We start from the raw sequence: 25568 nt of genomic DNA, 5'->3' as shown, positions 1-25568 counted from the left end.
CTAGGCCCTGATTCCCTTCAGCGATGTGGATTACTCTGCTCTACTAGGCCCTGATTCTCTTCAGCGATGTTGATTACTCTGCTCTACTAGGCCCTGATTCCCTTCAGCGATGTTGATTACTCTGCTCTACTAGGCCCTGATTCCCTTCAGCGATGTTGATTACTCTGCTCTACTAGGCCCTGATTCCCTTCAGCGGTGTTGATTACTCTGCTGTACTAGGCCCTGATTCCCTTCAGCGATGTTGATTACTCTGCTCTACTAGGCCCTGATTCTCTTCAGCGATGTTGATTACTCTGCTCTACTAGGTCCTGATTCCCTTCAGCGATGTTGATTACTCTGCTCTACTAGGCCCTGATTCCCTTCAGCGATGTTGATTACTCTGCTCTACTAGGCCCTGATTACCTTCAGCGATGTTGATTACTCTGCTCTACTAGGCCCTGATTACCTTCAGCGATGTTGATTACTCTGCTCTACTAGGCCCTGATTCCCTTCAGCGATGTTGATTACTCTGCTCTACTAGGCCCTGGTTACCTTCAGCGATGTTGATTACTCTGCTCTACCAGGCCCTGATTACCTTCAGCGGTGTTGATTACTCTGCTCTACTAGGCCCTGATTACCTTCAGCGATGTGGATTACTCTGCTCTACTAGGCCCTGATTCCCTTCAGCGATGTTGATTACTCTGCTCTACTATGCCCTGATTCTCTTCAGCGATGTTGATTACTCTGCTCTACTAGGCCCTGATTCCCTTCAGCGATGTTGATTACTCTGCTCTACTAGGCCCTGATTCCCTTCAGCGATGTGGATTACTCTGCTCTACTAGGCCCTGATTACCTTCAGCGATGTTGATTACTCTGCTCTACTAGGCCCTGATTACCTTCAACGATGTTGATTACTCTGCTCTACTAGGCCCTGATTACCTTCAGTGATGTTGATTACTCTGCTCTACTAGGCCCTGATTCCCTTCAGCGATGTTGATTACTCTGCTCTACTAGGCCCTGATTCTCTTCAGCGATGTTGATTACTCTGCTCTACTAGGCCCTGATTACCTTCAGCGATGTTGATTACTCTGCTCTACTAGGTCCTGATTACCTTTGCAAGCTCCAATTACACACAGCAATCTTTTTGTAAGTCAGCGATTAACCAGAGGACTGGCGTGCCATCCTTAGACACATGAGTTTTATAAGATATTTTTTTCCACCGCCCGCCATTCCTGTCGACGTGATCCATGAGCTGATCAGAACCTCTCTGCTGACAAAAGAATGTCCTCCTTCTCTTCTCTTGTCTTTTATTCTCTCTTTCAGGGAATCGGAGAGACGAATGCATCACAACGGGTATTGGAAGCACATAAATCAGTTTTTTAAGAGTCCTGTGTTGGTTTCGGTCAGATTTGACCAAACAAAGGCTTTCTGGACCAGCGCTTTTATTTATTGCCCTGACTCTCGTTGGGTTGGCCATTGTGGATCGGGATAAATAATAGTTTTATAGATCAAGGTATGTTTGTGCATTTTAATAATAATAATAATGATCACTACTGAGAATGGGATGGAATAGAGTATGTATGAGGAGGGCGTAGGACATGAATAGAGTATGTATGAGGAGGGCGTAGGACATGACTAGAGTATGTATGAGGAGGGCGTAGGACAGGAATAGAGCATGTATGAGGAGGGCGTAGGACAGGAATAGAGTATGTATGAGGAGGGTGTAGGACATGAATAGAGTATGTATGAGGAGGGCGTAGGACAGGAATAGAGTATGCATGAGGAGGGCGTAGGACAGGAATAGAGTATGTATGAGGAGGGCATAGGACAGGAATAGGGTATGTATGAGGAGGGCATAGGACAGGAATAGAGTATGCATGAGGAGGGTGTAGGACAGGAATAGAGTATGTATGAGGAGGGCATAGGACAGGAATAGAGTATGCATGAGGAGGGTGTAGGACAGGAATAGAGTATGTATGAGTAGGGCGTAGGACAGGAATAGAGTATGTATGATGAGGGCGTAGGACAGGAATAGAGTATGCATGAGGAGGGCGTAGGACAGGAATAGAGTATGCATGAGGAGGGCGTAGGACAGGAATAGAGTATGTATGAGGAGGGCGTAGGACAGGAATAGAGTATGCATGAGGAGGGCGTAGGACAGGAATAGAGTATGCATGAGGAGGGCATAGGGCAGGAATAGAGTATGCATGAGGAGGGCATAGGACAGGAATAGAGTATACATGAGGAGGGCGTAGGACAGGAATAGAGTATGTATGAGTAGGGCGTAGGACAGGAATAGAATATGTATGATGAGGGCGTAGGACAGGAATAGAGTATGCATGAGGAGGGCATAGGACAGGAATGGAGTATGCATGAGGAGGGCGTAGGACAGGAATAGAGTATGCATGAGGAGGGCGTAGGACATGAATAGAGTATGCATGAGATGGGCGTAGCACAGGAATAGAGTATGCATGAGGAAGGCATAGGACAGGAATAGAGTATGTATGAGGAGGGCGTAGGACAGGAATAGAGTATGCATGAGGAGGGCGTAGGACAGGAATAGAGTATGTATGAGGAGGGCATAGCACAAGAATAGAGTATGTATGAGGAGGGCGTAGGACAGAAGGTCTTCTACATTCATCTCTTTTCTTTCTGTTGTAGTAATACACTGTACTGTTTTACCTGCACTCTCACTGTAGCCACACCTCTCACTGTAGCCACACCTCTCACTGTAGCCACACCTCTCACTGTAGCCACACCTCTCACTGTAGTAACACACTGTACTGTTTTACCTGCACTCTCACTGTAGCCACACCTCTCACTGTAGCCACACCTCTCACTGTAGCCACTCCTCTCACTGTAGCCACACCTCTCACTGTAGCCACACCTCTCACTGTAGCCACTCCTCTCACTGTAGCCACACCTCTCACTGTAGAAACACACCGTACTGTTTTACCTGCACTCTCACTGTAGCCACACCTCTCACTGTAGCCACACCTCTCACTGTAGCCACACCTCTCACTGTAGCCACACCTCTCACTGTAGCCACTCCTCTCACTGTAGCCACACCTCTCACTGTAGCCACACCTTTCACTGTAGCCACACCTCTCACTGTAGCCACACCTCTCACTGTAGCCACACCTCTCACTGTAGCCACACCTTTCACTGTAGCCACACCTCTCACTGTAGCCACACCTCTCACTGTAGCCACACCTCTCACTGTAGCCACACCTCTCACTGTAGCCACACCTCTCACTGTAGCCACACCTCTCACTGTAGCCACACCTCTCACTGTAGCCACACCTCTCACTGTAGCCACACCTCTCACTGTAGCCACACCTCTCACTGTAGCCAGACCTCTCACTGTAGCCACACCTCTCACTGTAGCCACACCTCTCATTGTAGCCACACCTCTCACTGTAGCCACACCTCTCACTGTAGCCACACCTCTCACTGTAGCCAGACCTCTCACTGTAGTAACACACCGTACTGTTTTACCTGCACTCTCATTGTAGCCACACCTCTCACTGTAGCCACACCTTTCACTGTAGTAACACACCGTACTGTTTTACCTGCACTCTCACTGACCGTAACACCTCTTACTGTAGTAACACCAGGCTTAATGTTACGCTACAGTCAATCAAGTATCTCAATCTTAATTATGAGACAACTCAAAGTACGTCCGTTAACCTTTGAGAAGTCGCTGTACTTATTTAGAATCACCCCACTCCTCCTGAGACCACTTTCCCCCCGACAGCCAGGACGCCACCATACAGCTGTGATATATAGACAGTTTAGTGTGAAGTTGGAAGTAGCGATAGATTTGGGTGGTGCTACTTTTAGATATAAGGCCAGCATTGTCCTGCAGGAGAAGCCAGATAAATCTGTACTTTTAATAGTGTCTCACTCCTCAGTCAGTCCTGCTGTCAGCGAAGCCATCCAATAATTACCAGCCTTAAATGATATGTTTTTACTTCCTCAGACGATACTTCACCCCCCCCCCCCCTCACTTCCCCCTCTCCTCCTCTCTCACAGCCCTGCGCTGCTTGCTGCTGTTGTTTGCACTATATTTCTACAGGTATTGATTGGCATTATAGTAAATCCGATGGGCACAATGGAACTCTATCAGCAAAGTACAGGTTAATTATCTCAGGGTCAGGCTGCTCACAAAGGACCGACCTGTCCCTCTTTACGGCCGGGGCGTTAAACTGCACAGTACAAATGATTACCTGCCTTCTTTTACCCTGCTAATTAAGACCTGAGTGGAACGAAAACAAAAGAGATTTAGGATCCCCAGTCAGTTTGTGGTCGACGAGCTGAACGTCTTGTTTAAAGTGATGTTATTTTCATAGATACGGTGTATTTCAATACCACAGAGCTGAAAGTCTTGTTTAATGTTATTTTCAAAGATAAGGTGTGTTTAAATACCACATGTTATTTTCATAGATAAGGTTGATTTAAATACCACATGTTATTTTCATGGATACGTTGTATTTAAATACCACATGTTATTTTCATAGATAAGGTGTATTTAAATACCACATGTTATTTTTATAGATACGGTGTATTTAAATACCACATGTTATTTTCCTATCCTGCCATGTTAATTCTCCTAGCCTGCCATGTTAATTCTCCTATCCTGCCATGTTAATTCTCCTAACCTGCCATGTTAATTCTCCTAACCTGCTGTGTAAATTCTCCTATCCTGCCATGTTAATTCTCCTATCCTGCCATGTTAATTCTCCTAACCTGCTGCGTAAATTCTCCTATCCTGCCATGTTAATTCTCCTATCCTGCCATGTTGATTCTCCTAACCTGCTATGAAAAAGTAACTTCTGGTCGTAGCTGTACTCACATAGTAGAGAAAGCGAGATACCCCAGTCCCTTATTTTTTCTGATGAGTCTGGGCCACTCTGGTCTACTTATTGCGGCGGGGCTGCCCCAGGGCGAGATCTCACTGGCAAATGTTTTCTAGTTGGGGCGGGGCGGGTGGGGCAAGCGGGACGGGACAAGTAGACCACAGCCAGCTGTTCCCCTCGCTGACGTTAGCATTCCAGATGTTATGGAGGAACCGTGGGAAAAGCACCTTTTAGTGAGGAAACGACGCACTTACACAGACAGGAACCTTGAGTATTTTTTTTCAACGGTAAACGGCCTGAGGTAAACTATCTAATTTATCCACCATCTTTGGTTCTCGCTCTAGTCAGAAGCCTGTGCAGCGCAAGTGAAAAGTTAAAACTACTTCAAAATCCAAGCACCGGATTATTTCCTGACCCCAATAGCTGGATCAAATGTAAACCGTGAAATAGAATTCTGATTGTGTTCTTAACTATACAATATTAAGCGTATGAGTGGACTGTCATCACAATTACTTCACAGGAATCTGGTACAATTATATTTGTAGTGTAGCTAGCCACTGATTGACTCTGAATTCACAGTCAATGATAACCACTTTTGGAGCTAACGAGTGCTCTCAAATCATATCCTGATGTTGACAGCAGATGGGAGTTGAATTAATAACATGGTTAACTAGCTAACATACATTTTGAGAAAACAAGTTATATTAGGTGGCTATCTATCTAAATTTAGCAACATTTGGTGGTCAATGACACTGAGAGCTTGGCCCAGCGGCGTCCAGTTTAGGGGAGGGTTTGGCCAGCAGGGATGTCCTTGTCCCATCGCGCACTAGCGACTCCTGTGGCGGGCCGGGCAAAGTGCAAGCTGACACGGTTGCCAGGTGTAATATTGGCACATTGGCAATTCATTCGAAAAATGTATGGAAGTGTTACTCTAAAACTGGCTTGCTAGCTAACAAACATACAGTTGTAGATACATTCTTCAAATGCATTATTTTACACAATATGTAATCACAGCTTTTGCATGAATGACCAACTCTCTGACCTTTATCCCCTCATAAGGTGCATCCCAGTTCTAGTATTATAATTCCTAATTATATGGCCACGTCTCTCTTAGTGTTGTGTCAAAAAGTACAAAATGTCGTCTGATGTTATTGTTTAAAGAAAGGTTTAAAAAAAAAAAAAAAAAAAAAATGTTGCCTGTCACATTTAACCATGTTTTAAAGTTATACAGTGTGTTTACATTTACTTTGTTTATAAACAATGGCGTAAAAACAAGCTTATATTTTGAGTTTTCATGCATTTAAAAGTTATATTCTTCAAAATCAATAAGTGCATACTGTACATGTGTCATGAAGTCCAAAAATAGCAAACACAGATTCCCTCTTTAATAAAAAATACTGTATCAAAAGAATTTCAAAAAGTCATTATGTCTTGTTAACCCAGCTGTCAGCTGTTTGCCTGGCTTATAAGCCACAGCTGGCGAGGAAACCCTCTCTATCGATGGACTGAAGTTAATAGCATTGATTGTGGATATTGTGTTTTGTCTCGACAGGGACTCCAGTGAATCGTATTCCAATCATGGCCAAGCAGGTGTTGGATCTGTACACGCTCTACAAGCTGGTCACAGAAAAAGGCGGCTTAGTGGAAGTCATCAATAAGAAAATATGGCGTGAGATCACCAAAGGCCTCAACCTCCCTACCTCCATCACCAGTGCAGCTTTCACCCTGCGAACACAGTGAGTGAAGCTCTGTACGGGTACACCTTACATTAACACAGTGAGTGAAGCCCTGTACGGGTACACCTTACATTAACACAGTGTGTTAAGCTCTGTACGGGTACACCTTACATTAACACAGTGAGAAGCTCTGTACGGGTACACCTTACATTAACACAGTGAGAAGCTCTGTACGGGTACACCTTACATTAACACAGTGTGTTAAGCTCTGTACGGGTACACCTTACATTAACACAGTGTGTTAAGCTCTGTACGGGTACACCTTACATTAACACAGTGAGTGAAGCTCTGTACGGGTACACCTTACATTAACACAGTGAGTTAAGCTCTGTACGGGTACACCTTACATTAACACAGTGAGTGAAGCTCTGTACGGGTACACCTTACATTAACACAGTGAGAAGCTCTCTACGGGTACACCTTACATTAACACAGTGAGTGAAGCTCTGTACGGGTACACCTTACATTAACACAGTGAGTGAAGCTCTGTACGGGTACACCTTACATTAACACAGTGAGAAGCTCTCTACGGGTACACCTTACATTAACACAGTGAGTGAAGCTCTGTACGCGTACACCTTACATTAACACAGTGAGTGAAGCTCTGTACGGGTACACCTTACATTAACACAGTGAGCAGCTCTGTACGGGTACGCCTTACATTAACACAGTGAGTGAAGCTCTGTACGGGTACACCTTACATTAACACAGTGAGTGAAGCCCTGTACGGGTACACCTTACATTAACACAGTGAGTTAAGCTCTGTACGGGTACACCTTACATTAACACAGTGAGTGAAGCTCTGTACGGGTACACCTTACATTAACACAGTGAGAAGCTCTGTACGGGTACACCTTACATTAACACAGTGAGAAGCTCTGTACGGGTACACCTTACATTAACACAGTGAGTGAAGCTCTGTACGGGTACACCTTACATTAACACAGTGAGTGAAGCTCTGTACGGGTACACCTTACATTAACACAGTGAGTGAAGCTCTGTACGGGTACACCTTACATTAACACAGTGAGAAGCTCTCTACGGGTACACCTTACATTAACACAGTGTGTTAAGCTCTGTACGGGTACACCTTACATTAACACAGTGAGTGAAGCTCTGTACGGGTACACCTTACATTAACACAGTGAGTGAAGCTCTGTACGGGTACACCTTACATTAACACAGTGAGAAGCTCTGTACGGGTACACCTTACATTAACACAGTGAGTGAAGCTCTGTACGGGTACACCTTACATTAACACAGTGAGTGAAGCTCTGTACGGGTACACCTTACATTAACACAGTGAGTGAAGCTCTGTACGGGTACACCTTACATTAACACAGTGAGTTAAGCTCTGTACGGGTACACCTTACATTAACACAGTAAGTGAAGCTCTGTACGGGTACACCTTACATTAACACAGTGAGTGAAGCTCTGTACGGGTACACCTTACATTAACACAGTGAGTTAAGCTCTGTACGGGTACACCTTACATTAACACAGTAAGTGAAGCTCTGTACGGGTACACCTTACATTAACACAGTGAGTGAAGCTCTGTACGGGTACACCTTACATTAACACTGTGAGAAGCTCTCTACGGGTACACCTTACATTAACACAGTGAGTGAAGCTCTGTACGCGTACACCTTACATTAACACAGTGAGTGAAGCTCTGTACGGGTACACCTTACATTAACACAGTGAGAAGCTCTGTACGGGTACGCCTTACATTAACACAGTGAGTGAAGCTCTGTACGGGTACACCTTACATTAACACAGTGAGTGAAGCCCTGTACGGGTACACCTTACATTAACACAGTGAGTTAAGCTCTGTACGGGTACACCTTACATTAACACAGTGAGTGAAGCTCTGTACGGGTACACCTTACATTAACACAGTGAGAAGCTCTGTACGGGTACACCTTACATTAACACAGTGAGAAGCTCTGTACGGGTACACCTTACATTAACACAGTGAGTGAAGCTCTGTACGGGTACACCTTACATTAACACAGTGAGTGAAGCTCTGTACGGGTACACCTTACATTAACACAGTGAGTGAAGCTCTGTACGGGTACACCTTACATTAACACAGTGAGAAGCTCTCTACGGGTACACCTTACATTAACACAGTGTGTTAAGCTCTGTACGGGTACACCTTACATTAACACAGTGAGTGAAGCTCTGTACGGGTACACCTTACATTAACACAGTGAGTGAAGCTCTGTACGGGTACACCTTACATTAACACAGTGAGAAGCTCTGTACGGGTACACCTTACATTAACACAGTGAGTGAAGCTCTGTACGGGTACACCTTACATTAACACAGTGAGTGAAGCTCTGTACGGGTACACCTTACATTAACACAGTGAGTGAAGCTCTGTACGGGTACACCTTACATTAACACAGTGAGTTAAGCTCTGTACGGGTACACCTTACATTAACACAGTAAGTGAAGCTCTGTACGGGTACACCTTACATTAACACAGTGAGTGAAGCTCTGTACGGGTACACCTTACATTAACACTGTGAGAAGCTCTCTACGGGTACACCTTACATTAACACAGTGAGTGAAGCTCTGTACGCGTACACCTTACATTAACACAGTGAGTGAAGCTCTGTACGGGTACACCTTACATTAACACAGTGAGAAGCTCTGTACGGGTACGCCTTACATTAACACAGTGAGTGAAGCTCTGTACGGGTACACCTTACATTAACACAGTGAGTGAAGCCCTGTACGGGTACACCTTACATTAACACAGTGAGTTAAGCTCTGTACGGGTACACCTTACATTAACACAGTGAGTGAAGCTCTGTACGGGTACACCTTACATTAACACAGTGAGAAGCTCTGTACGGGTACACCTTACATTAACACAGTGAGAAGCTCTGTACGGGTACACCTTACATTAACACAGTGAGTGAAGCTCTGTACGGGTACACCTTACATTAACACAGTGAGTGAAGCTCTGTACGGGTACACCTTACATTAACACAGTGAGTGAAGCTCTGTACGGGTACACCTTACATTAACACAGTGAGAAGCTCTCTACGGGTACACCTTACATTAACACAGTGTGTTAAGCTCTGTACGGGTACACCTTACATTAACACAGTGAGTGAAGCTCTGTACGGGTACACCTTACATTAACACAGTGAGTGAAGCTCTGTACGGGTACACCTTACATTAACACAGTGAGAAGCTCTGTACGGGTACACCTTACATTAACACAGTGAGAAGCTCTGTACGGGTACACCTTACATTAACACAGTGTGTTAAGCTCTGTACGGGTACACCTTACATTAACACAGTGTGTTAAGCTCTGTACGGGTACACCTTACATTAACACAGTGAGTGAAGCTCTGTACGGGTACACCTTACATTAACACAGTGAGTTAAGCTCTGTACGGGTACACCTTACATTAACACAGTGAGTGAAGCTCTGTACGGGTACACCTTACATTAACACAGTGAGAAGCTCTCTACGGGTACACCTTACATTAACACAGTGAGTGAAGCTCTGTACGGGTACACCTTACATTAACACAGTGAGTGAAGCTCTGTACGGGTACACCTTACATTAACACAGTGAGAAGCTCTCTACGGGTACACCTTACATTAACACAGTGAGTGAAGCTCTGTACGCGTACACCTTACATTAACACAGTGAGTGAAGCTCTGTACGGGTACACCTTACATTAACACAGTGAGAAGCTCTGTACGGGTACGCCTTACATTAACACAGTGAGTGAAGCTCTGTACGGGTACACCTTACATTAACACAGTGAGTGAAGCCCTGTACGGGTACACCTTACATTAACACAGTGAGTTAAGCTCTGTACGGGTACACCTTACATTAACACAGTGAGTGAAGCTCTGTACGGGTACACCTTACATTAACACAGTGAGAAGCTCTGTACGGGTACACCTTACATTAACACAGTGAGAAGCTCTGTACGGGTACACCTTACATTAACACAGTGAGTGAAGCTCTGTACGGGTACACCTTACATTAACACAGTGAGTGAAGCTCTGTACGGGTACACCTTACATTAACACAGTGAGTGAAGCTCTGTACGGGTACACCTTACATTAACACAGTGAGAAGCTCTCTACGGGTACACCTTACATTAACACAGTGTGTTAAGCTCTGTACGGGTACACCTTACATTAACACAGTGAGTGAAGCTCTGTACGGGTACACCTTACATTAACACAGTGAGTGAAGCTCTGTACGGGTACACCTTACATTAACACAGTGAGAAGCTCTGTACGGGTACACCTTACATTAACACAGTGAGTGAAGCTCTGTACGGGTACACCTTACATTAACACAGTGAGTGAAGCTCTGTACGGGTACACCTTACATTAACACAGTGAGTGAAGCTCTGTACGGGTACACCTTACATTAACACAGTGAGTTAAGCTCTGTACGGGTACACCTTACATTAACACAGTAAGTGAAGCTCTGTACGGGTACACCTTACATTAACACAGTGAGTGAAGCTCTGTACGGGTACACCTTACATTAACACTGTGAGAATCTCTCTACGGGTACACCTTACATTAACACAGTGAGTGAAGCTCTGTACGCGTACACCTTACATTAACACAGTGAGTGAAGCTCTGTACGGGTACACCTTACATTAACACAGTGAGAAGCTCTGTACGGGTACGCCTTACATTAACACAGTGAGTGAAGCTCTGTACGGGTACACCTTACATTAACACAGTGAGTGAAGCCCTGTACGGGTACACCTTACATTAACACAGTGAGTTAAGCTCTGTACGGGTACACCTTACATTAACACAGTGAGTGAAGCTCTGTACGGGTACACCTTACATTAACACAGTGAGAAGCTCTGTACGGGTACACCTTACATTAACACAGTGAGAAGCTCTGTACGGGTACACCTTACATTAACACAGTGAGTGAAGCTCTGTACCGGTACACCTTACATTAACACAGTGAGTGAAGCTCTGTACGGGTACACCTTACATTAACACAGTGAGTGAAGCTCTGTACGGGTACACCTTACATTAACACAGTGAGAAGCTCTCTACGGGTACACCTTACATTAACACAGTGTGTTAAGCTCTGTACGGGTACACCTTACATTAACACAGTGAGTGAAGCTCTGTACGGGTACACCTTACATTAACACAGTGAGTGAAGCTCTGTACGGGTACACCTTACATTAACACAGTGAGAAGCTCTGTACGGGTACACCTTACATTAACACAGTGAGTGAAGCTCTGTACGGGTACACCTTACATTAACACAGTGAGTGAAGCTCTGTACGGGTACACCTTACATTAACACAGTGAGTGAAGCTCTGTACGGGTACACCTTACATTAACACAGTGAGAAGCTCTCTACGGGTACACCTTACATTAACACAGTGAGTGAAGCTCTGCACGCGTACACCTTACATTAACACAGTGAGTGAAGCTCTGTACGGGTACACCTTACATTAACACAGTGAGCAGCTCTGTACGGGTACGCCTTACATTAACACAGTGAGTGAAGCTCTGTACGGGTACACCTTACATTAACACAGTGAGTGAAGCCCTGTACGGGTACACCTTACATTAACACAGTGAGTTAAGCTCTGTACGGGTACACCTTACATTAACACAGTGAGTGAAGCTCTGTACGGGTACACCTTACATTAACACAGTGAGAAGCTCTGTACGGGTACACCTTACATTAACACAGTGAGAAGCTCTGTACGGGTACACCTTACATTAACACAGTGAGTGAAGCTCTGTACGGGTACACCTTACATTAACACAGTGAGTGAAGCTCTGTACGGGTACACCTTACATTAACACAGTGAGTGAAGCTCTGTACGGGTACACCTTACATTAACACAGTGAGAAGCTCTCTACGGGTACACCTTACATTAACACAGTGTGTTAAGCTCTGTACGGGTACACCTTACATTAACACAGTGAGTGAAGCTCTGTACGGGTACACCTTACATTAACACAGTGAGTGAAGCTCTGTACGGGTACACCTTACATTAACACAGTGAGAAGCTCTGTACGGGTACACCTTACATTAACACAGTGAGTGAAGCTCTGTACGGGTACACCTTACATTAACACAGTGAGTGAAGCTCTGTACGGGTACACCTTACATTAACACAGTGAGTGAAGCTCTGTACGGGTACACCTTACATTAACACAGTGAGTTAAGCTCTGTACGGGTACACCTTACATTAACACAGTAAGTGAAGCTCTGTACGGGTACACCTTACATTAACACAGTGAGTGAAGCTCTGTACGGGTACACCTTACATTAACACAGTGAGTTAAGCTCTGTACGGGTACACCTTACATTAACACAGTAAGTGAAGCTCTGTACGGGTACACCTTACATTAACACAGTGAGTGAAGCTCTGTACGGGTACACCTTACATTAACACTGTGAGAAGCTCTCTACGGGTACACCTTACATTAACACAGTGAGTGAAGCTCTGTACGCGTACACCTTACATTAACACAGTGAGTGAAGCTCTGTACGGGTACACCTTACATTAACACAGTGAGAAGCTCTGTACGGGTACGCCTTACATTAACACAGTGAGTGAAGCTCTGTACGGGTACACCTTACATTAACACAGTGAGTGAAGCCCTGTACGGGTACACCTTACATTAACACAGTGAGTTAAGCTCTGTACGGGTACACCTTACATTAACACAGTGAGTGAAGCTCTGTACGGGTACACCTTACATTAACACAGTGAGAAGCTCTGTACGGGTACACCTTACATTAACACAGTGAGAAGCTCTGTACGGGTACACCTTACATTAACACAGTGAGTGAAGCTCTGTACGGGTACACCTTACATTAACACAGTGAGTGAAGCTCTGTACGGGTACACCTTACATTAACACAGTGAGTGAAGCTCTGTACGGGTACACCTTACATTAACACAGTGAGAAGCTCTCTACGGGTACACCTTACATTAACACAGTGTGTTAAGCTCTGTACGGGTACACCTTACATTAACACAGTGAGTGAAGCTCTGTACGGGTACACCTTACATTAACACAGTGAGTGAAGCTCTGTACGGGTACACCTTACATTAACACAGTGAGAAGCTCTGTACGGGTACACCTTACATTAACACAGTGAGTGAAGCTCTGTACGGGTACACCTTACATTAACACAGTGAGTGAAGCTCTGTACGGGTACACCTTACATTAACACAGTGAGTGAAGCTCTGTACGGGTACACCTTACATTAACACAGTGAGTTAAGCTCTGTACGGGTACACCTTACATTAACACAGTAAGTGAAGCTCTGTACGGGTACACCTTACATTAACACAGTGAGTGAAGCTCTGTACGGGTACACCTTACATTAACACTGTGAGAAGCTCTCTACGGGTACACCTTACATTAACACAGTGAGTGAAGCTCTGTACGCGTACACCTTACATTAACACAGTGAGTGAAGCTCTGTACGGGTACACCTTACATTAACACAGTGAGAAGCTCTGTACGGGTACGCCTTACATTAACACAGTGAGTGAAGCTCTGTACGGGTACACCTTACATTAACACAGTGAGTGAAGCCCTGTACGGGTACACCTTACATTAACACAGTGAGTTAAGCTCTGTACGGGTACACCTTACATTAACACAGTGAGTGAAGCTCTGTACGGGTACACCTTACATTAACACAGTGAGAAGCTCTGTACGGGTACACCTTACATTAACACAGTGAGAAGCTCTGTACGGGTACACCTTACATTAACACAGTGAGTGAAGCTCTGTACGGGTACACCTTACATTAACACAGTGAGTGAAGCTCTGTACGGGTACACCTTACATTAACACAGTGAGTGAAGCTCTGTACGGGTACACCTTACATTAACACAGTGAGAAGCTCTCTACGGGTACACCTTACATTAACACAGTGTGTTAAGCTCTGTACGGGTACACCTTACATTAACACAGTGAGTGAAGCTCTGTACGGGTACACCTTACATTAACACAGTGAGTGAAGCTCTGTACGGGTACACCTTACATTAACACAGTGAGAAGCTCTGTACGGGTACACCTTACATTAACACAGTGAGAAGCTCTGTACGGGTACACCTTACATTAACACAGTGTGTTAAGCTCTGTACGGGTACACCTTACATTAACACAGTGTGTTAAGCTCTGTACGGGTACACCTTACATTAACACAGTGAGTGAAGCTCTGTACGGGTACACCTTACATTAACACAGTGAGTTAAGCTCTGTACGGGTACACCTTACATTAACACAGTGAGTGAAGCTCTGTACGGGTACACCTTACATTAACACAGTGAGAAGCTCTCTACGGGTACACCTTACATTAACACAGTGAGTGAAGCTCTGTACGGGTACACCTTACATTAACACAGTGAGTGAAGCTCTGTACGGGTACACCTTACATTAACACAGTGAGAAGCTCTCTACGGGTACACCTTACATTAACACAGTGAGTGAAGCTCTGTACGCGTACACCTTACATTAACACAGTGAGTGAAGCTCTGTACGGGTACACCTTACATTAACACAGTGAGAAGCTCTGTACGGGTACGCCTTACATTAACACAGTGAGTGAAGCTCTGTACGGGTACACCTTACATTAACACAGTGAGTGAAGCCCTGTACGGGTACACCTTACATTAACACAGTGAGTTAAGCTCTGTACGGGTACACCTTACATTAACACAGTGAGTGAAGCTCTGTACGGGTACACCTTACATTAACACAGTGAGAAGCTCTGTACGGGTACACCTTACATTAACACAGTGAGAAGCTCTGTACGGGTACACCTTACATTAACACAGTGAGTGAAGCTCTGTACGGGTACACCTTACATTAACACAGTGAGTGAAGCTCTGTACGGGTACACCTTACATTAACACAGTGAGTGAAGCTCTGTACGGGTACACCTTACATTAACACAGTGAGAAGCTCTCTACGGGTACACCTTACATTAACACAGTGTGTTAAGCTCTGTACGGGTACACCTTACATTAACACAGTGAGTGAAGCTCTGTACGGGTACACCTTACATTAACACAGTGAGTGAAGCTCTGTACGGGTACACCTTACATTAACACAGTGAGAAGCTCTGTACGGGTACACCTTACATTAACACAGTGAGTGAAGCTCTGTACGGGTACACCTTACATTAACACAGTGAGTGAAGCTCTGTACGGGTACACCTTACATTAACACAGTGAGTGAAGCTCTGTACGGGTACACCTTACATTAACACAGTGAGTTAAGCTCTGTACGGGTACACCTTACATTAACACAGTAAGTGAAGCTCTGTACGGGTACACCTTACATTAACACAGTGAGTGAAGCTCTGTACGGGTACACCTTACATTAACACTGTGAGAAGCTCTCTACGGGTACACCTTACATTAACACAGTGAGTGAAGCTCTGTACGCGTACACCTTACATTAACACAGTGAGTGAAGCTCTGTACGGGTACACCTTACATTAACACAGTGAGAAGCTCTGTACGGGTACGCCTTACATTAACACAGTGAGTGAAGCTCTGTACGGGTACACCTTACATTAACACAGTGAGTGAAGCCCTGTACGGGTACACCTTACATTAACACAGTGAGTTAAGCTCTGTACGGGTACACCTTACATTAACACAGTGAGTGAAGCTCTGTACGGGTACACCTTACATTAACACAGTGAGAAGCTCTGTACGGGTACACCTTACATTAACACAGTGAGAAGCTCTGTACGGGTACACCTTACATTAACACAGTGAGTGAAGCTCTGTACCGGTACACCTTACATTAACACAGTGAGTGAAGCTCTGTACGGGTACACCTTACATTAACACAGTGAGTGAAGCTCTGTACGGGTACACCTTACATTAACACAGTGAGAAGCTCTCTACGGGTACACCTTACATTAACACAGTGTGTTAAGCTCTGTACGGGTACACCTTACATTAACACAGTGAGTGAAGCTCTGTACGGGTACACCTTACATTAACACAGTGAGTGAAGCTCTGTACGGGTACACCTTACATTAACACAGTGAGAAGCTCTGTACGGGTACACCTTACATTAACACAGTGAGTGAAGCTCTGTACGGGTACACCTTACATTAACACAGTGAGTGAAGCTCTGTACGGGTACACCTTACATTAACACAGTGAGTTAAGCTCTGTACGGGTACACCTTACATTAACACAGTAAGTGAAGCTCTGTACGGGTACACCTTACATTAACACAGTGAGTGAAGCTCTGTACGGGTACACCTTACATTAACACAGTGAGTGACACTGCTGTTGATAACTGGAGATGACCTGCCGGTGATAACAGGAGATAACCTGATGGTGATAACTGGAGATAACCCGATGGTGATAACTGGAGATGACACTGCTGTTGATAACTGGAGATGACCTGCCGGTGATAACTGGAGATAACCTGCCGGTGATAACAGGAGATAACCTGATGGTGATAACTGGAGATGACCTGCCGGTGATAACTGGAGATAACCTGATGGTGATAACTGGAGATGACCTGCCGGTGATAACTGGAGATAACCTGATTGTGATAACTGGAGATAACCTGATGGTAATAACTGGAGATGACACTACTGTTGATAACTGGAGATGACCTGCCGGTGATAACTGGAGATAACCTGCCGGTGATAACAGGAGATAACCTGATGGTGATAACTGGAGATGACCTGATGGTGATAACTGGAGATGACCTGATGGTGATAACTGGAGATGACCTGCCGGTGATAACTGGAGATGACCTGGTGGTGATAACGGGAGATAACCTGATGGTGATAACCGGAGATAACCAGATGGTGATAACTGGAGATAACCTGATGGTGATAACTGGAGATAACCTGATGGTGATAACAGGAGATAACCTGCCGGTGATAACTGGAGATAACCTGATGGTGATAACTGGAGATGACCTGCCGGTGATAACTGGAGATAACCTGATGGTGATAACTGGAGATGACCTGCCGGTGATAACTGGAGATAACCTGATTGTGATAACTGGAGATAACCTGATGGTAATAACTGGAGATAACCTGCCGGTGATAACAGGAGATAACCTGCCGGTAAAAACAGGAGATGACCTGCTGGTGATAACAGGAGACGACCTGCTGGTGATAACAGGAGACGACCTGCTGGTGATAACAGGAGTTGACCTGCTGGTGACCTGCCCTTCACTCTGTCTAGTCCTGATCACAGCAGATAGGTTACCCATCAACCCTTCACTCTGTCTATTCCTGATCACAGTGGAAAGGACAACGACAGAGAGGTTACCCATCAACCCTTCACTCTGTCTAGTCCTGATCACAGCAGAGAGGTTAGACTGTTTCCAGGTATATATGAAGTACCTCTCCCCCTACCAATGTAGAACGAAGGGTCTGAGCTCCATACTGTTTAAGAACAGTCACAAAAGTAATACATCTACTGTTATTATAAACAGTTTCATATAAATGTACAGCTATGATGCTGTTTACTATTATTAACACTTAACACTACATTTTGTATAGGTTGGCTGTTAACAGTCACCATCTGTAATACATGACATAATGTAACCTTGTTTAACAGTCACCATCTATAATACATGACATAATGTAACCTTGTTTAACAGTCACCATCTGTAAGACATGACATAATGTAACCTTGTTTAACAGTCACCATCTATAATACATGACATAATGTAACCTTGTTTAACAGTCACCATCTATAATACATGACATAATGTAACCTTGTTTAACAGTCACCATCTGTAAGACATGACATAATGTAACCTTGTTAACAGTCACCATCTGTAATACATTACATAATGTAACCTTGTTAACAGTCACCATCTGTAAGACATGACATAATGTAACCTTGTTAACAGTCACCATCTGTAATACATTACATAATGTAACCTTGTTAACAGTCACCATCTGTAATACATTACATAATGTAACCTTGTTAACAGTCACCATCTGTAATACATTACATAATGTAACCTTGTTAACAGTCACCATCTGTAAGACATGACATAATGTAACCTTGTTTAACAGTCACCATCTATAATACATGACATAATGTAACCTTGTTAACAGTCACCATCTGTAATACATGACATAATGTAACCTTGTTTAACAGTCACCATCTGTAATACATTACATAATGTAACCTTGTTTAACAGTCACCATCTGTAATACATGACATAATGTAACCTTGTTTAACAGTCACCATCTATAATACATGACATAATGTAACCTTGTTAACAGTCATCATCTGTAATACATGACATAATGTAACCTTGTTAACAGTCACCATCTGTAATACATGGCATAATGTAACCTTGTTAACAGTCACCATCTGTAATACATTACATAATGTAACCTTGTTAACAGTCACCATCTGTAATACATTACATAATGTAACCTTGTTTAACAGTCACCATCTGTAATACATGACATAATGTAACCTTGTTTAACAGTCACCATCTGTAATACATGACGTAATGTAACCTTGTTAACAGTCACCATCTATAATACATGACATAATGTAACCTTGTTTAACAGTCACCATCTATAATACATGACATAATGTAACCTTGTTAACAGTCACCATCTGTAAGACATGACATAATGTAACCTTGTTAACAGTCACCATCTGTAAGACATGACATAATGTAACCTTGTTAACAGTAACCATCTGTAATACATTACATAATGTAACCTTGTTAACAGTCACCATCTGTAATACATGACATAATGTAACCTTGTTAACAGTCACCATCTGTAATACATGACATAATGTAACCTTGTTTAACAGTCACCATCTATAATACATGACATAATGTAACCTTGTTTAACAGTCACCATCTATAATACATGACATAATGTAACCTTGTTAACAGTCACCATCTGTAAGACATGACATAATGTAACCTTGTTTAACAGTCACCATCTATAATACATGACATAATGTAACCTTGTTAACAGTCACCATCTGTAAGACATGACATAATGTAACCTTGTTAACAGTCACCATCTATAATACATGACATAATGTAACCTTGTTTAACAGTCACCATCTATAATACGTGACATAATGTAACCTTGTTAACAGTCACCATCTGTAATACATGACATAATGTAACCTTGTTTAACAGTCACCATCTATAATACGTGACATAATGTAACCTTGTTAACAGTCACCATCTGTAATACATGACATAATGTAACCTTGTTAACAGTCACCATCTGTAATACATGACGTAATGTAACCTTGTTAACAGTCACCATCTATAATACATGACATAATGTAACCTTGTTTAACAGTCACCATCTATAATACATGACATAATGTAACCTTGTTAACAGTCACCATCTGTAAGACATGACATAATGTAACCTTGTTTAACAGTCACCATCTATAATACATGACATAATGTAACCTTGTTTAACAGTCACCATCTGTAATACATGACATAATGTAACCTTGTTTAACAGTCACCATCTATAATACGTGACATAATGTAACCTTGTTTAACAGTCACCATCTATAATACATGACATAATGTAACCTTGTTTAACAGTCACCATCTATAATACGTGACATAATGTAACCTTGTTAACAGTCACCATCTGTAAGACATGACATAATGTAACCTTGTTTAACAGTCACCATCTATAATACGTGACATAATGTAACCTTGTTAACAGTCACCATCTATAATACATGACATAATGTAACCTTGTTTAACAGTCACCATCTGTAATACATGACATAATGTAACCTTGTTAACAGTCACCATCTGTAAGACATGACATAATGTAACCTTGTTTAACAGTCACCATCTATAATACATGACATAATGTAACCTTGTTTAACAGTCACCATCTGTAATACATGACATAATGTAACCTTGTTTAACAGTCACCATCTATAATACGTGACATAATGTAACCTTGTTTAACAGTCACCATCTATAATACATGACATAATGTAACCTTGTTTAACAGTCACCATCTATAATACGTGACATAATGTAACCTTGTTAACAGTCACCATCTGTAATACATGACATAATGTAACCTTGTTTAACAGTCACCATCTGTAAGACATGACATAATGTAACCTTGTTAACAGTCACCATCTATAATACATGACATAATGTAACCTTGTTTAACAGTCACCATCTGTAATACATGACATAATGTAACCTTGTTAACAGTCACCATCTGTAAGACATGACATAATGTAACCTTGTTAACAGTCATCATCTGTAATACATGACATAATGTAACCTTGTTAACAGTCACCATCTGTAATACATGGCATAATGTAACCTTGTTAACAGTCACCATCTGTAATACATGACATAATGTAACCTTGTTAACAGTCACCATCTGTAATACATGACATAATGTAACCTTGTTTAACAGTCACCATCTGTAAGACATGACATAATGTAACCTTGTTAACAGTCACCATCTGTAATACATGACATAATGTAACCTTGTTAACAGTCACCATCTGTAATACATTACATAATGTAACCTTGTTTAACAGTCACCATCTGTAATACATGACATAATGTAACCTTGTTAACAGTCACCATCTGTAATACATGACATAATGTAACCTTGTTTAACAGTCACCATCTATAATACATGACATAATGTAACCTTGTTAACAGTCACCATCTGTAATACATGACATAATGTAACCTTGTTTAACAGTCACCATCTATAATACATGACATAATGTAACCTTGTTTAACAGTCACCATCTGTAAGACATGACATAATGTAACCTTGTTTAACAGTCACCATCTATAATACATGACATAATGTAACCTTGTTTAACAGTCACCATCTGTAATACGTGACATAATGTAACCTTGTTTAACAGTCACCATCTATAATACGTGACATAATGTAACCTTGTTTAACAGTCACCATCTATAATACGTGACATAATGTAACCTTGTTTAACAGTCACCATCTATAATACATGACGTAATGTAACCTTGTTAACAGTCACCATCTATAATACATGACATAATGTAACCTTGTTTAACAGTCACCATCTGTAATACGTGACATAATGTAACCTTGTTTAACAGTCACCATCTATAATACGTGACATAATGTAACCTTGTTTAACAGTCACCATCTATAATACGTGACATAATGTAACCTTGTTTAACAGTCACCATCTATAATACATGACATAATGTAACCTTGTTTAACAGTCACCATCTATAATACGTGACATAATGTAACCTTGTTTAACAGTCACCATCTATAATACGTGACGTAATGTAACCTTGTTAACAGTCACCATCTGTAAGACATGACATAATGTAACCTTGTTTAACAGTCACCATCTGTAATACGTGACATAATGTAACCTTGTTTAACAGTCACCATCTATAATACGTGACATAATGTAACCTTGTTTAACAGTCACCATCTATAATACGTGACATAATGTAACCTTGTTTAACAGTCACCATCTATAATACGTGACATAATGTAACCTTGTTTAACAGTCACCATCTATAATACGTGACATAATGTAACCTTGTTTAACAGTCACCATCTATAATACGTGACGTAATGTAACCTTGTTAACAGTCACCATCTGTAAGACATGACATAATGTAACCTTGTTTAACAGTCACCATCTATAATACGTGACATAATGTAACCTTGTTAACAGTCACCATCTATAATACATTACATAATGTAACCTTGTTTAACAGTCACCATCTATAATACATGACATAATGTAACCTTGTTTAACAGTCACCATCTATAATACATTACATAATGTAACCTTGTTTAACAGTCACCATCTATAATACATGACATAATGTAACCTTGTTTAACAGTCACCATCTATAATACATGACATAATGTAACCTTGTTAACAGTCACCATCTGTAAGACATGACATAATGTAACCTTGTTTAACAGTCACCATCTATAATACATGACATAATGTAACCTTGGTTAACAGTCACCATCTATAATACATGACATAATGTAACCTTGTTTAACAGTCACCATCTATAATACATTACATAATGTAACCTTGTTTAACAGTCACCATCTATAATACATGACATAATGTAACCTTGTTTAACAGTCACCATCTATAATACATGACATAATGTAACCTTGTTAACAGTCACCATCTGTAAGACATGACATAATGTAACCTTGTTTAACAGTCACCATCTATAATACATGACATAATGTAACCTTGTTTAACAGTCACCATCTATAATACATGACATAATGTAACCTTGTTTAACAGTCACCATCTATAATACGTGACGTAATGTAACCTTGTTTAACAGTCACCATCTATAATACATGACATAATGTAACCTTGTTTAACAGTCACCATCTATAATACATGACATAATGTAACCTTGTTAACAGTCACCATCTATAAGTACATGACATAATGTAACCTTGTTTAACAGTCACCATCTATAATACGTGACGTAATGTAACCTTGTTTAACAGTCACCATCTATAATACATGACATAATGTAACCTTGTTTAACAGTCACCATCTATAATACATGACATAATGTAACCTTGTTAACAGTCACCATCTATAATACATGACATAATGTAACCTTGTTTAACAGTCACCATCTGTAAGACATGACATAATGTAACCTTGTTTAACAGTCACCATCTATAATACGTGACATAATGTAACCTTGTTAACAGTCACCATCTATAATACATGACATAATGTAACCTTGTTTAACAGTCACCATCTATAATACGTGACATAATGTAACCTTGTTAACAGTCACCATCTATAATACATGACATAATGTAACCTTGTTTAACAGTCACCATCTATAATACATGACATAATGTAACCTTGTTTAACAGTCACCATCTATAATACGTGACGTAATGTAACCTTGTTTAACAGTCACCATCTATAATACATGACATAATGTAACCTTGTTTAACAGTCACCATCTATAATACATGACATAATGTAACCTTGTTTAACAGTCACCATCTATAATACATGACATAATGTAACCTTGTTAACAGTCACCATCTGTAAGACATGACATAATGTAACCTTGTTTAACAGTCACCATCTATAATACGTGACGTAATGTAACCTTGTTTAACAGTCACCATCTATAATACATGACATAATGTAACCTTGTTTAACAGTCACCATCTATAATACATGACATAATGTAACCTTGTTAACAGTCACCATCTATAATACATGACATAATGTAACCTTGTTTAACAGTCACCATCTGTAAGACATGACATAATGTAACCTTGTTTAACAGTCACCATCTATAATACGTGACGTAATGTAACCTTGTTTAACAGTCACCATCTATAATACATGACATAATGTAACCTTGTTTAACAGTCACCATCTATAATACATGACATAATGTAACCTTGTTAACAGTCACCATCTATAATACATGACATAATGTAACCTTGTTTAACAGTCACCATCCATCATAATGTAGCATAATACGTGACATAATGTAACCTTGTTTAACAGTCACCATCTATAATACATGACATAATGTAACCTTGTTTAACAGTCACCATCTATAATACATGACATAATGTAACCTTGTTAACATCCAAGATGACACAAGCATTATTGCATTCTCTTGCAGTGAAATGTTGTGAAATGTCCTCCTCATGCTGTTCCTGTTCCCTTCCTACAGGTATATGAAGTACCTCTACCCTTACGAATGTGAAAAGAGGGGTCTGAGCTCCCCCGGAGAGCTCCAGGCAGCTATCGACAGTAACCGCCGCGAGGGGCGTCGTCAGAGCTACGGGTCGGCCCTCTTTAACTACTCTCCAGCAGGGACTCCCTCCGTCCTCTCCTCCCCCAAGATGAGCATGTCTCACCTGGCCATGTCCCCCTACAACGGAGTACACCTGACCCAGGGACACAACATTAAGAAAGGTGAGACACAGAGTACTTTACTTCCTGCTTCCTGTCATGTGACAAGAAGAGCCTGCTATGCTGCTGCTGTGGTAGAGGTAAAGATCCATCAATTAAAATGAGATGTAGTTGCTTGGTATGGATGTGGTTGGTTCACTCCAGGCTCACTGAGCAGCCATTTTAAATATGAAATGAAATAGTATGAATGAAATAGAATAACAAAAAAGAAATGTGGCGGTTTGTCTGGGATTCATTCAGCCTGACCCCTAACCACACAATTTCTACTTATTTATTTTACCCCATAGTGCTGCCACACCATTCAGTTCTTTATGTTACCTCATAGTGCTGCCACACCATTCAGTTCTTTATTTTACCTCTTAGTGCTGCCACACCATTCAGTTCTTTATGTTACCTCATAGTGCTGCCACACCATTCAGTTCTATATTTTACCTCATAGTGCTGTCACACCATTCAGTTCTTTATTTTACCTCATAGTGCTGCCACACCATTCAGTTCTATAGTGCTGCCACACCATTCAGTTCTTTATTTTACCTCATAGTGCTGCCACACCATTCAGTTCTTTATTTTACCTCATAGTGCTGCCACACCATTCAGTTCTTTATTTTACCTCATAGTGCTGCCACACCATTCAGTTCTTTATGTTACCTCATAGTGCTGCCACACCATTCAGTTCTATATTTTACCTCATAGTGCTGTCACACCATTCAGTTCTTTATTTTACCTCATAGTGCTGCCACACCATTCAGTTCTATAGTGCTGCCACACCATTCAGTTCTTTATTTTACCTCATAGTGCTGCCACACCATTCAGTTCTTTATTTTACCTCATAGTGCTGCCACGACATTCAGTTCTTTATTTTACCTCATAGTGCTGCCACACCATTCAGTTCTTTATTTTACCTCTTAGTGCTGCCACACCGTTCAGTTATTTATTTTACCTCATAGTGCTGCCACACCGTTCAGTTCTTTATTTTACCTCAT

The 25568-nt window shown here is 41.8% G+C and overlaps 1 protein-coding gene across 4 annotated transcripts in view; it reads left to right on the top strand.

Moving 5' to 3' along the window:
- The window catches only part of LOC139577321 (AT-rich interactive domain-containing protein 3A-like), a 223627-nt gene that overhangs the window by 171797 nt on the left and 26262 nt on the right, over window positions 1-25568 (top strand). For all 4 annotated transcript variants that reach the window (XM_071404343.1, XM_071404341.1, XM_071404342.1 and 1 more), the window contains 2 exons: window positions 6391-6574; window positions 24344-24588. In XM_071404343.1, the coding sequence (XP_071260444.1) occupies window positions 6391-6574; window positions 24344-24588 (429 nt within the window). The remainder of the gene's footprint in view (window positions 1-6390; window positions 6575-24343; window positions 24589-25568) is intronic.

The sequence above is a fragment of the Salvelinus alpinus genome, chromosome 5 (assembly GCF_045679555.1).
Source record: "Salvelinus alpinus chromosome 5, SLU_Salpinus.1, whole genome shotgun sequence".
In the NCBI taxonomy this organism is placed as follows: Eukaryota; Metazoa; Chordata; class Actinopteri; order Salmoniformes; family Salmonidae; genus Salvelinus; species Salvelinus alpinus.
The sequence above is the reverse complement of the archived record's forward strand: the minus strand, read 5'-3'. Positions and strand labels throughout refer to the sequence as shown.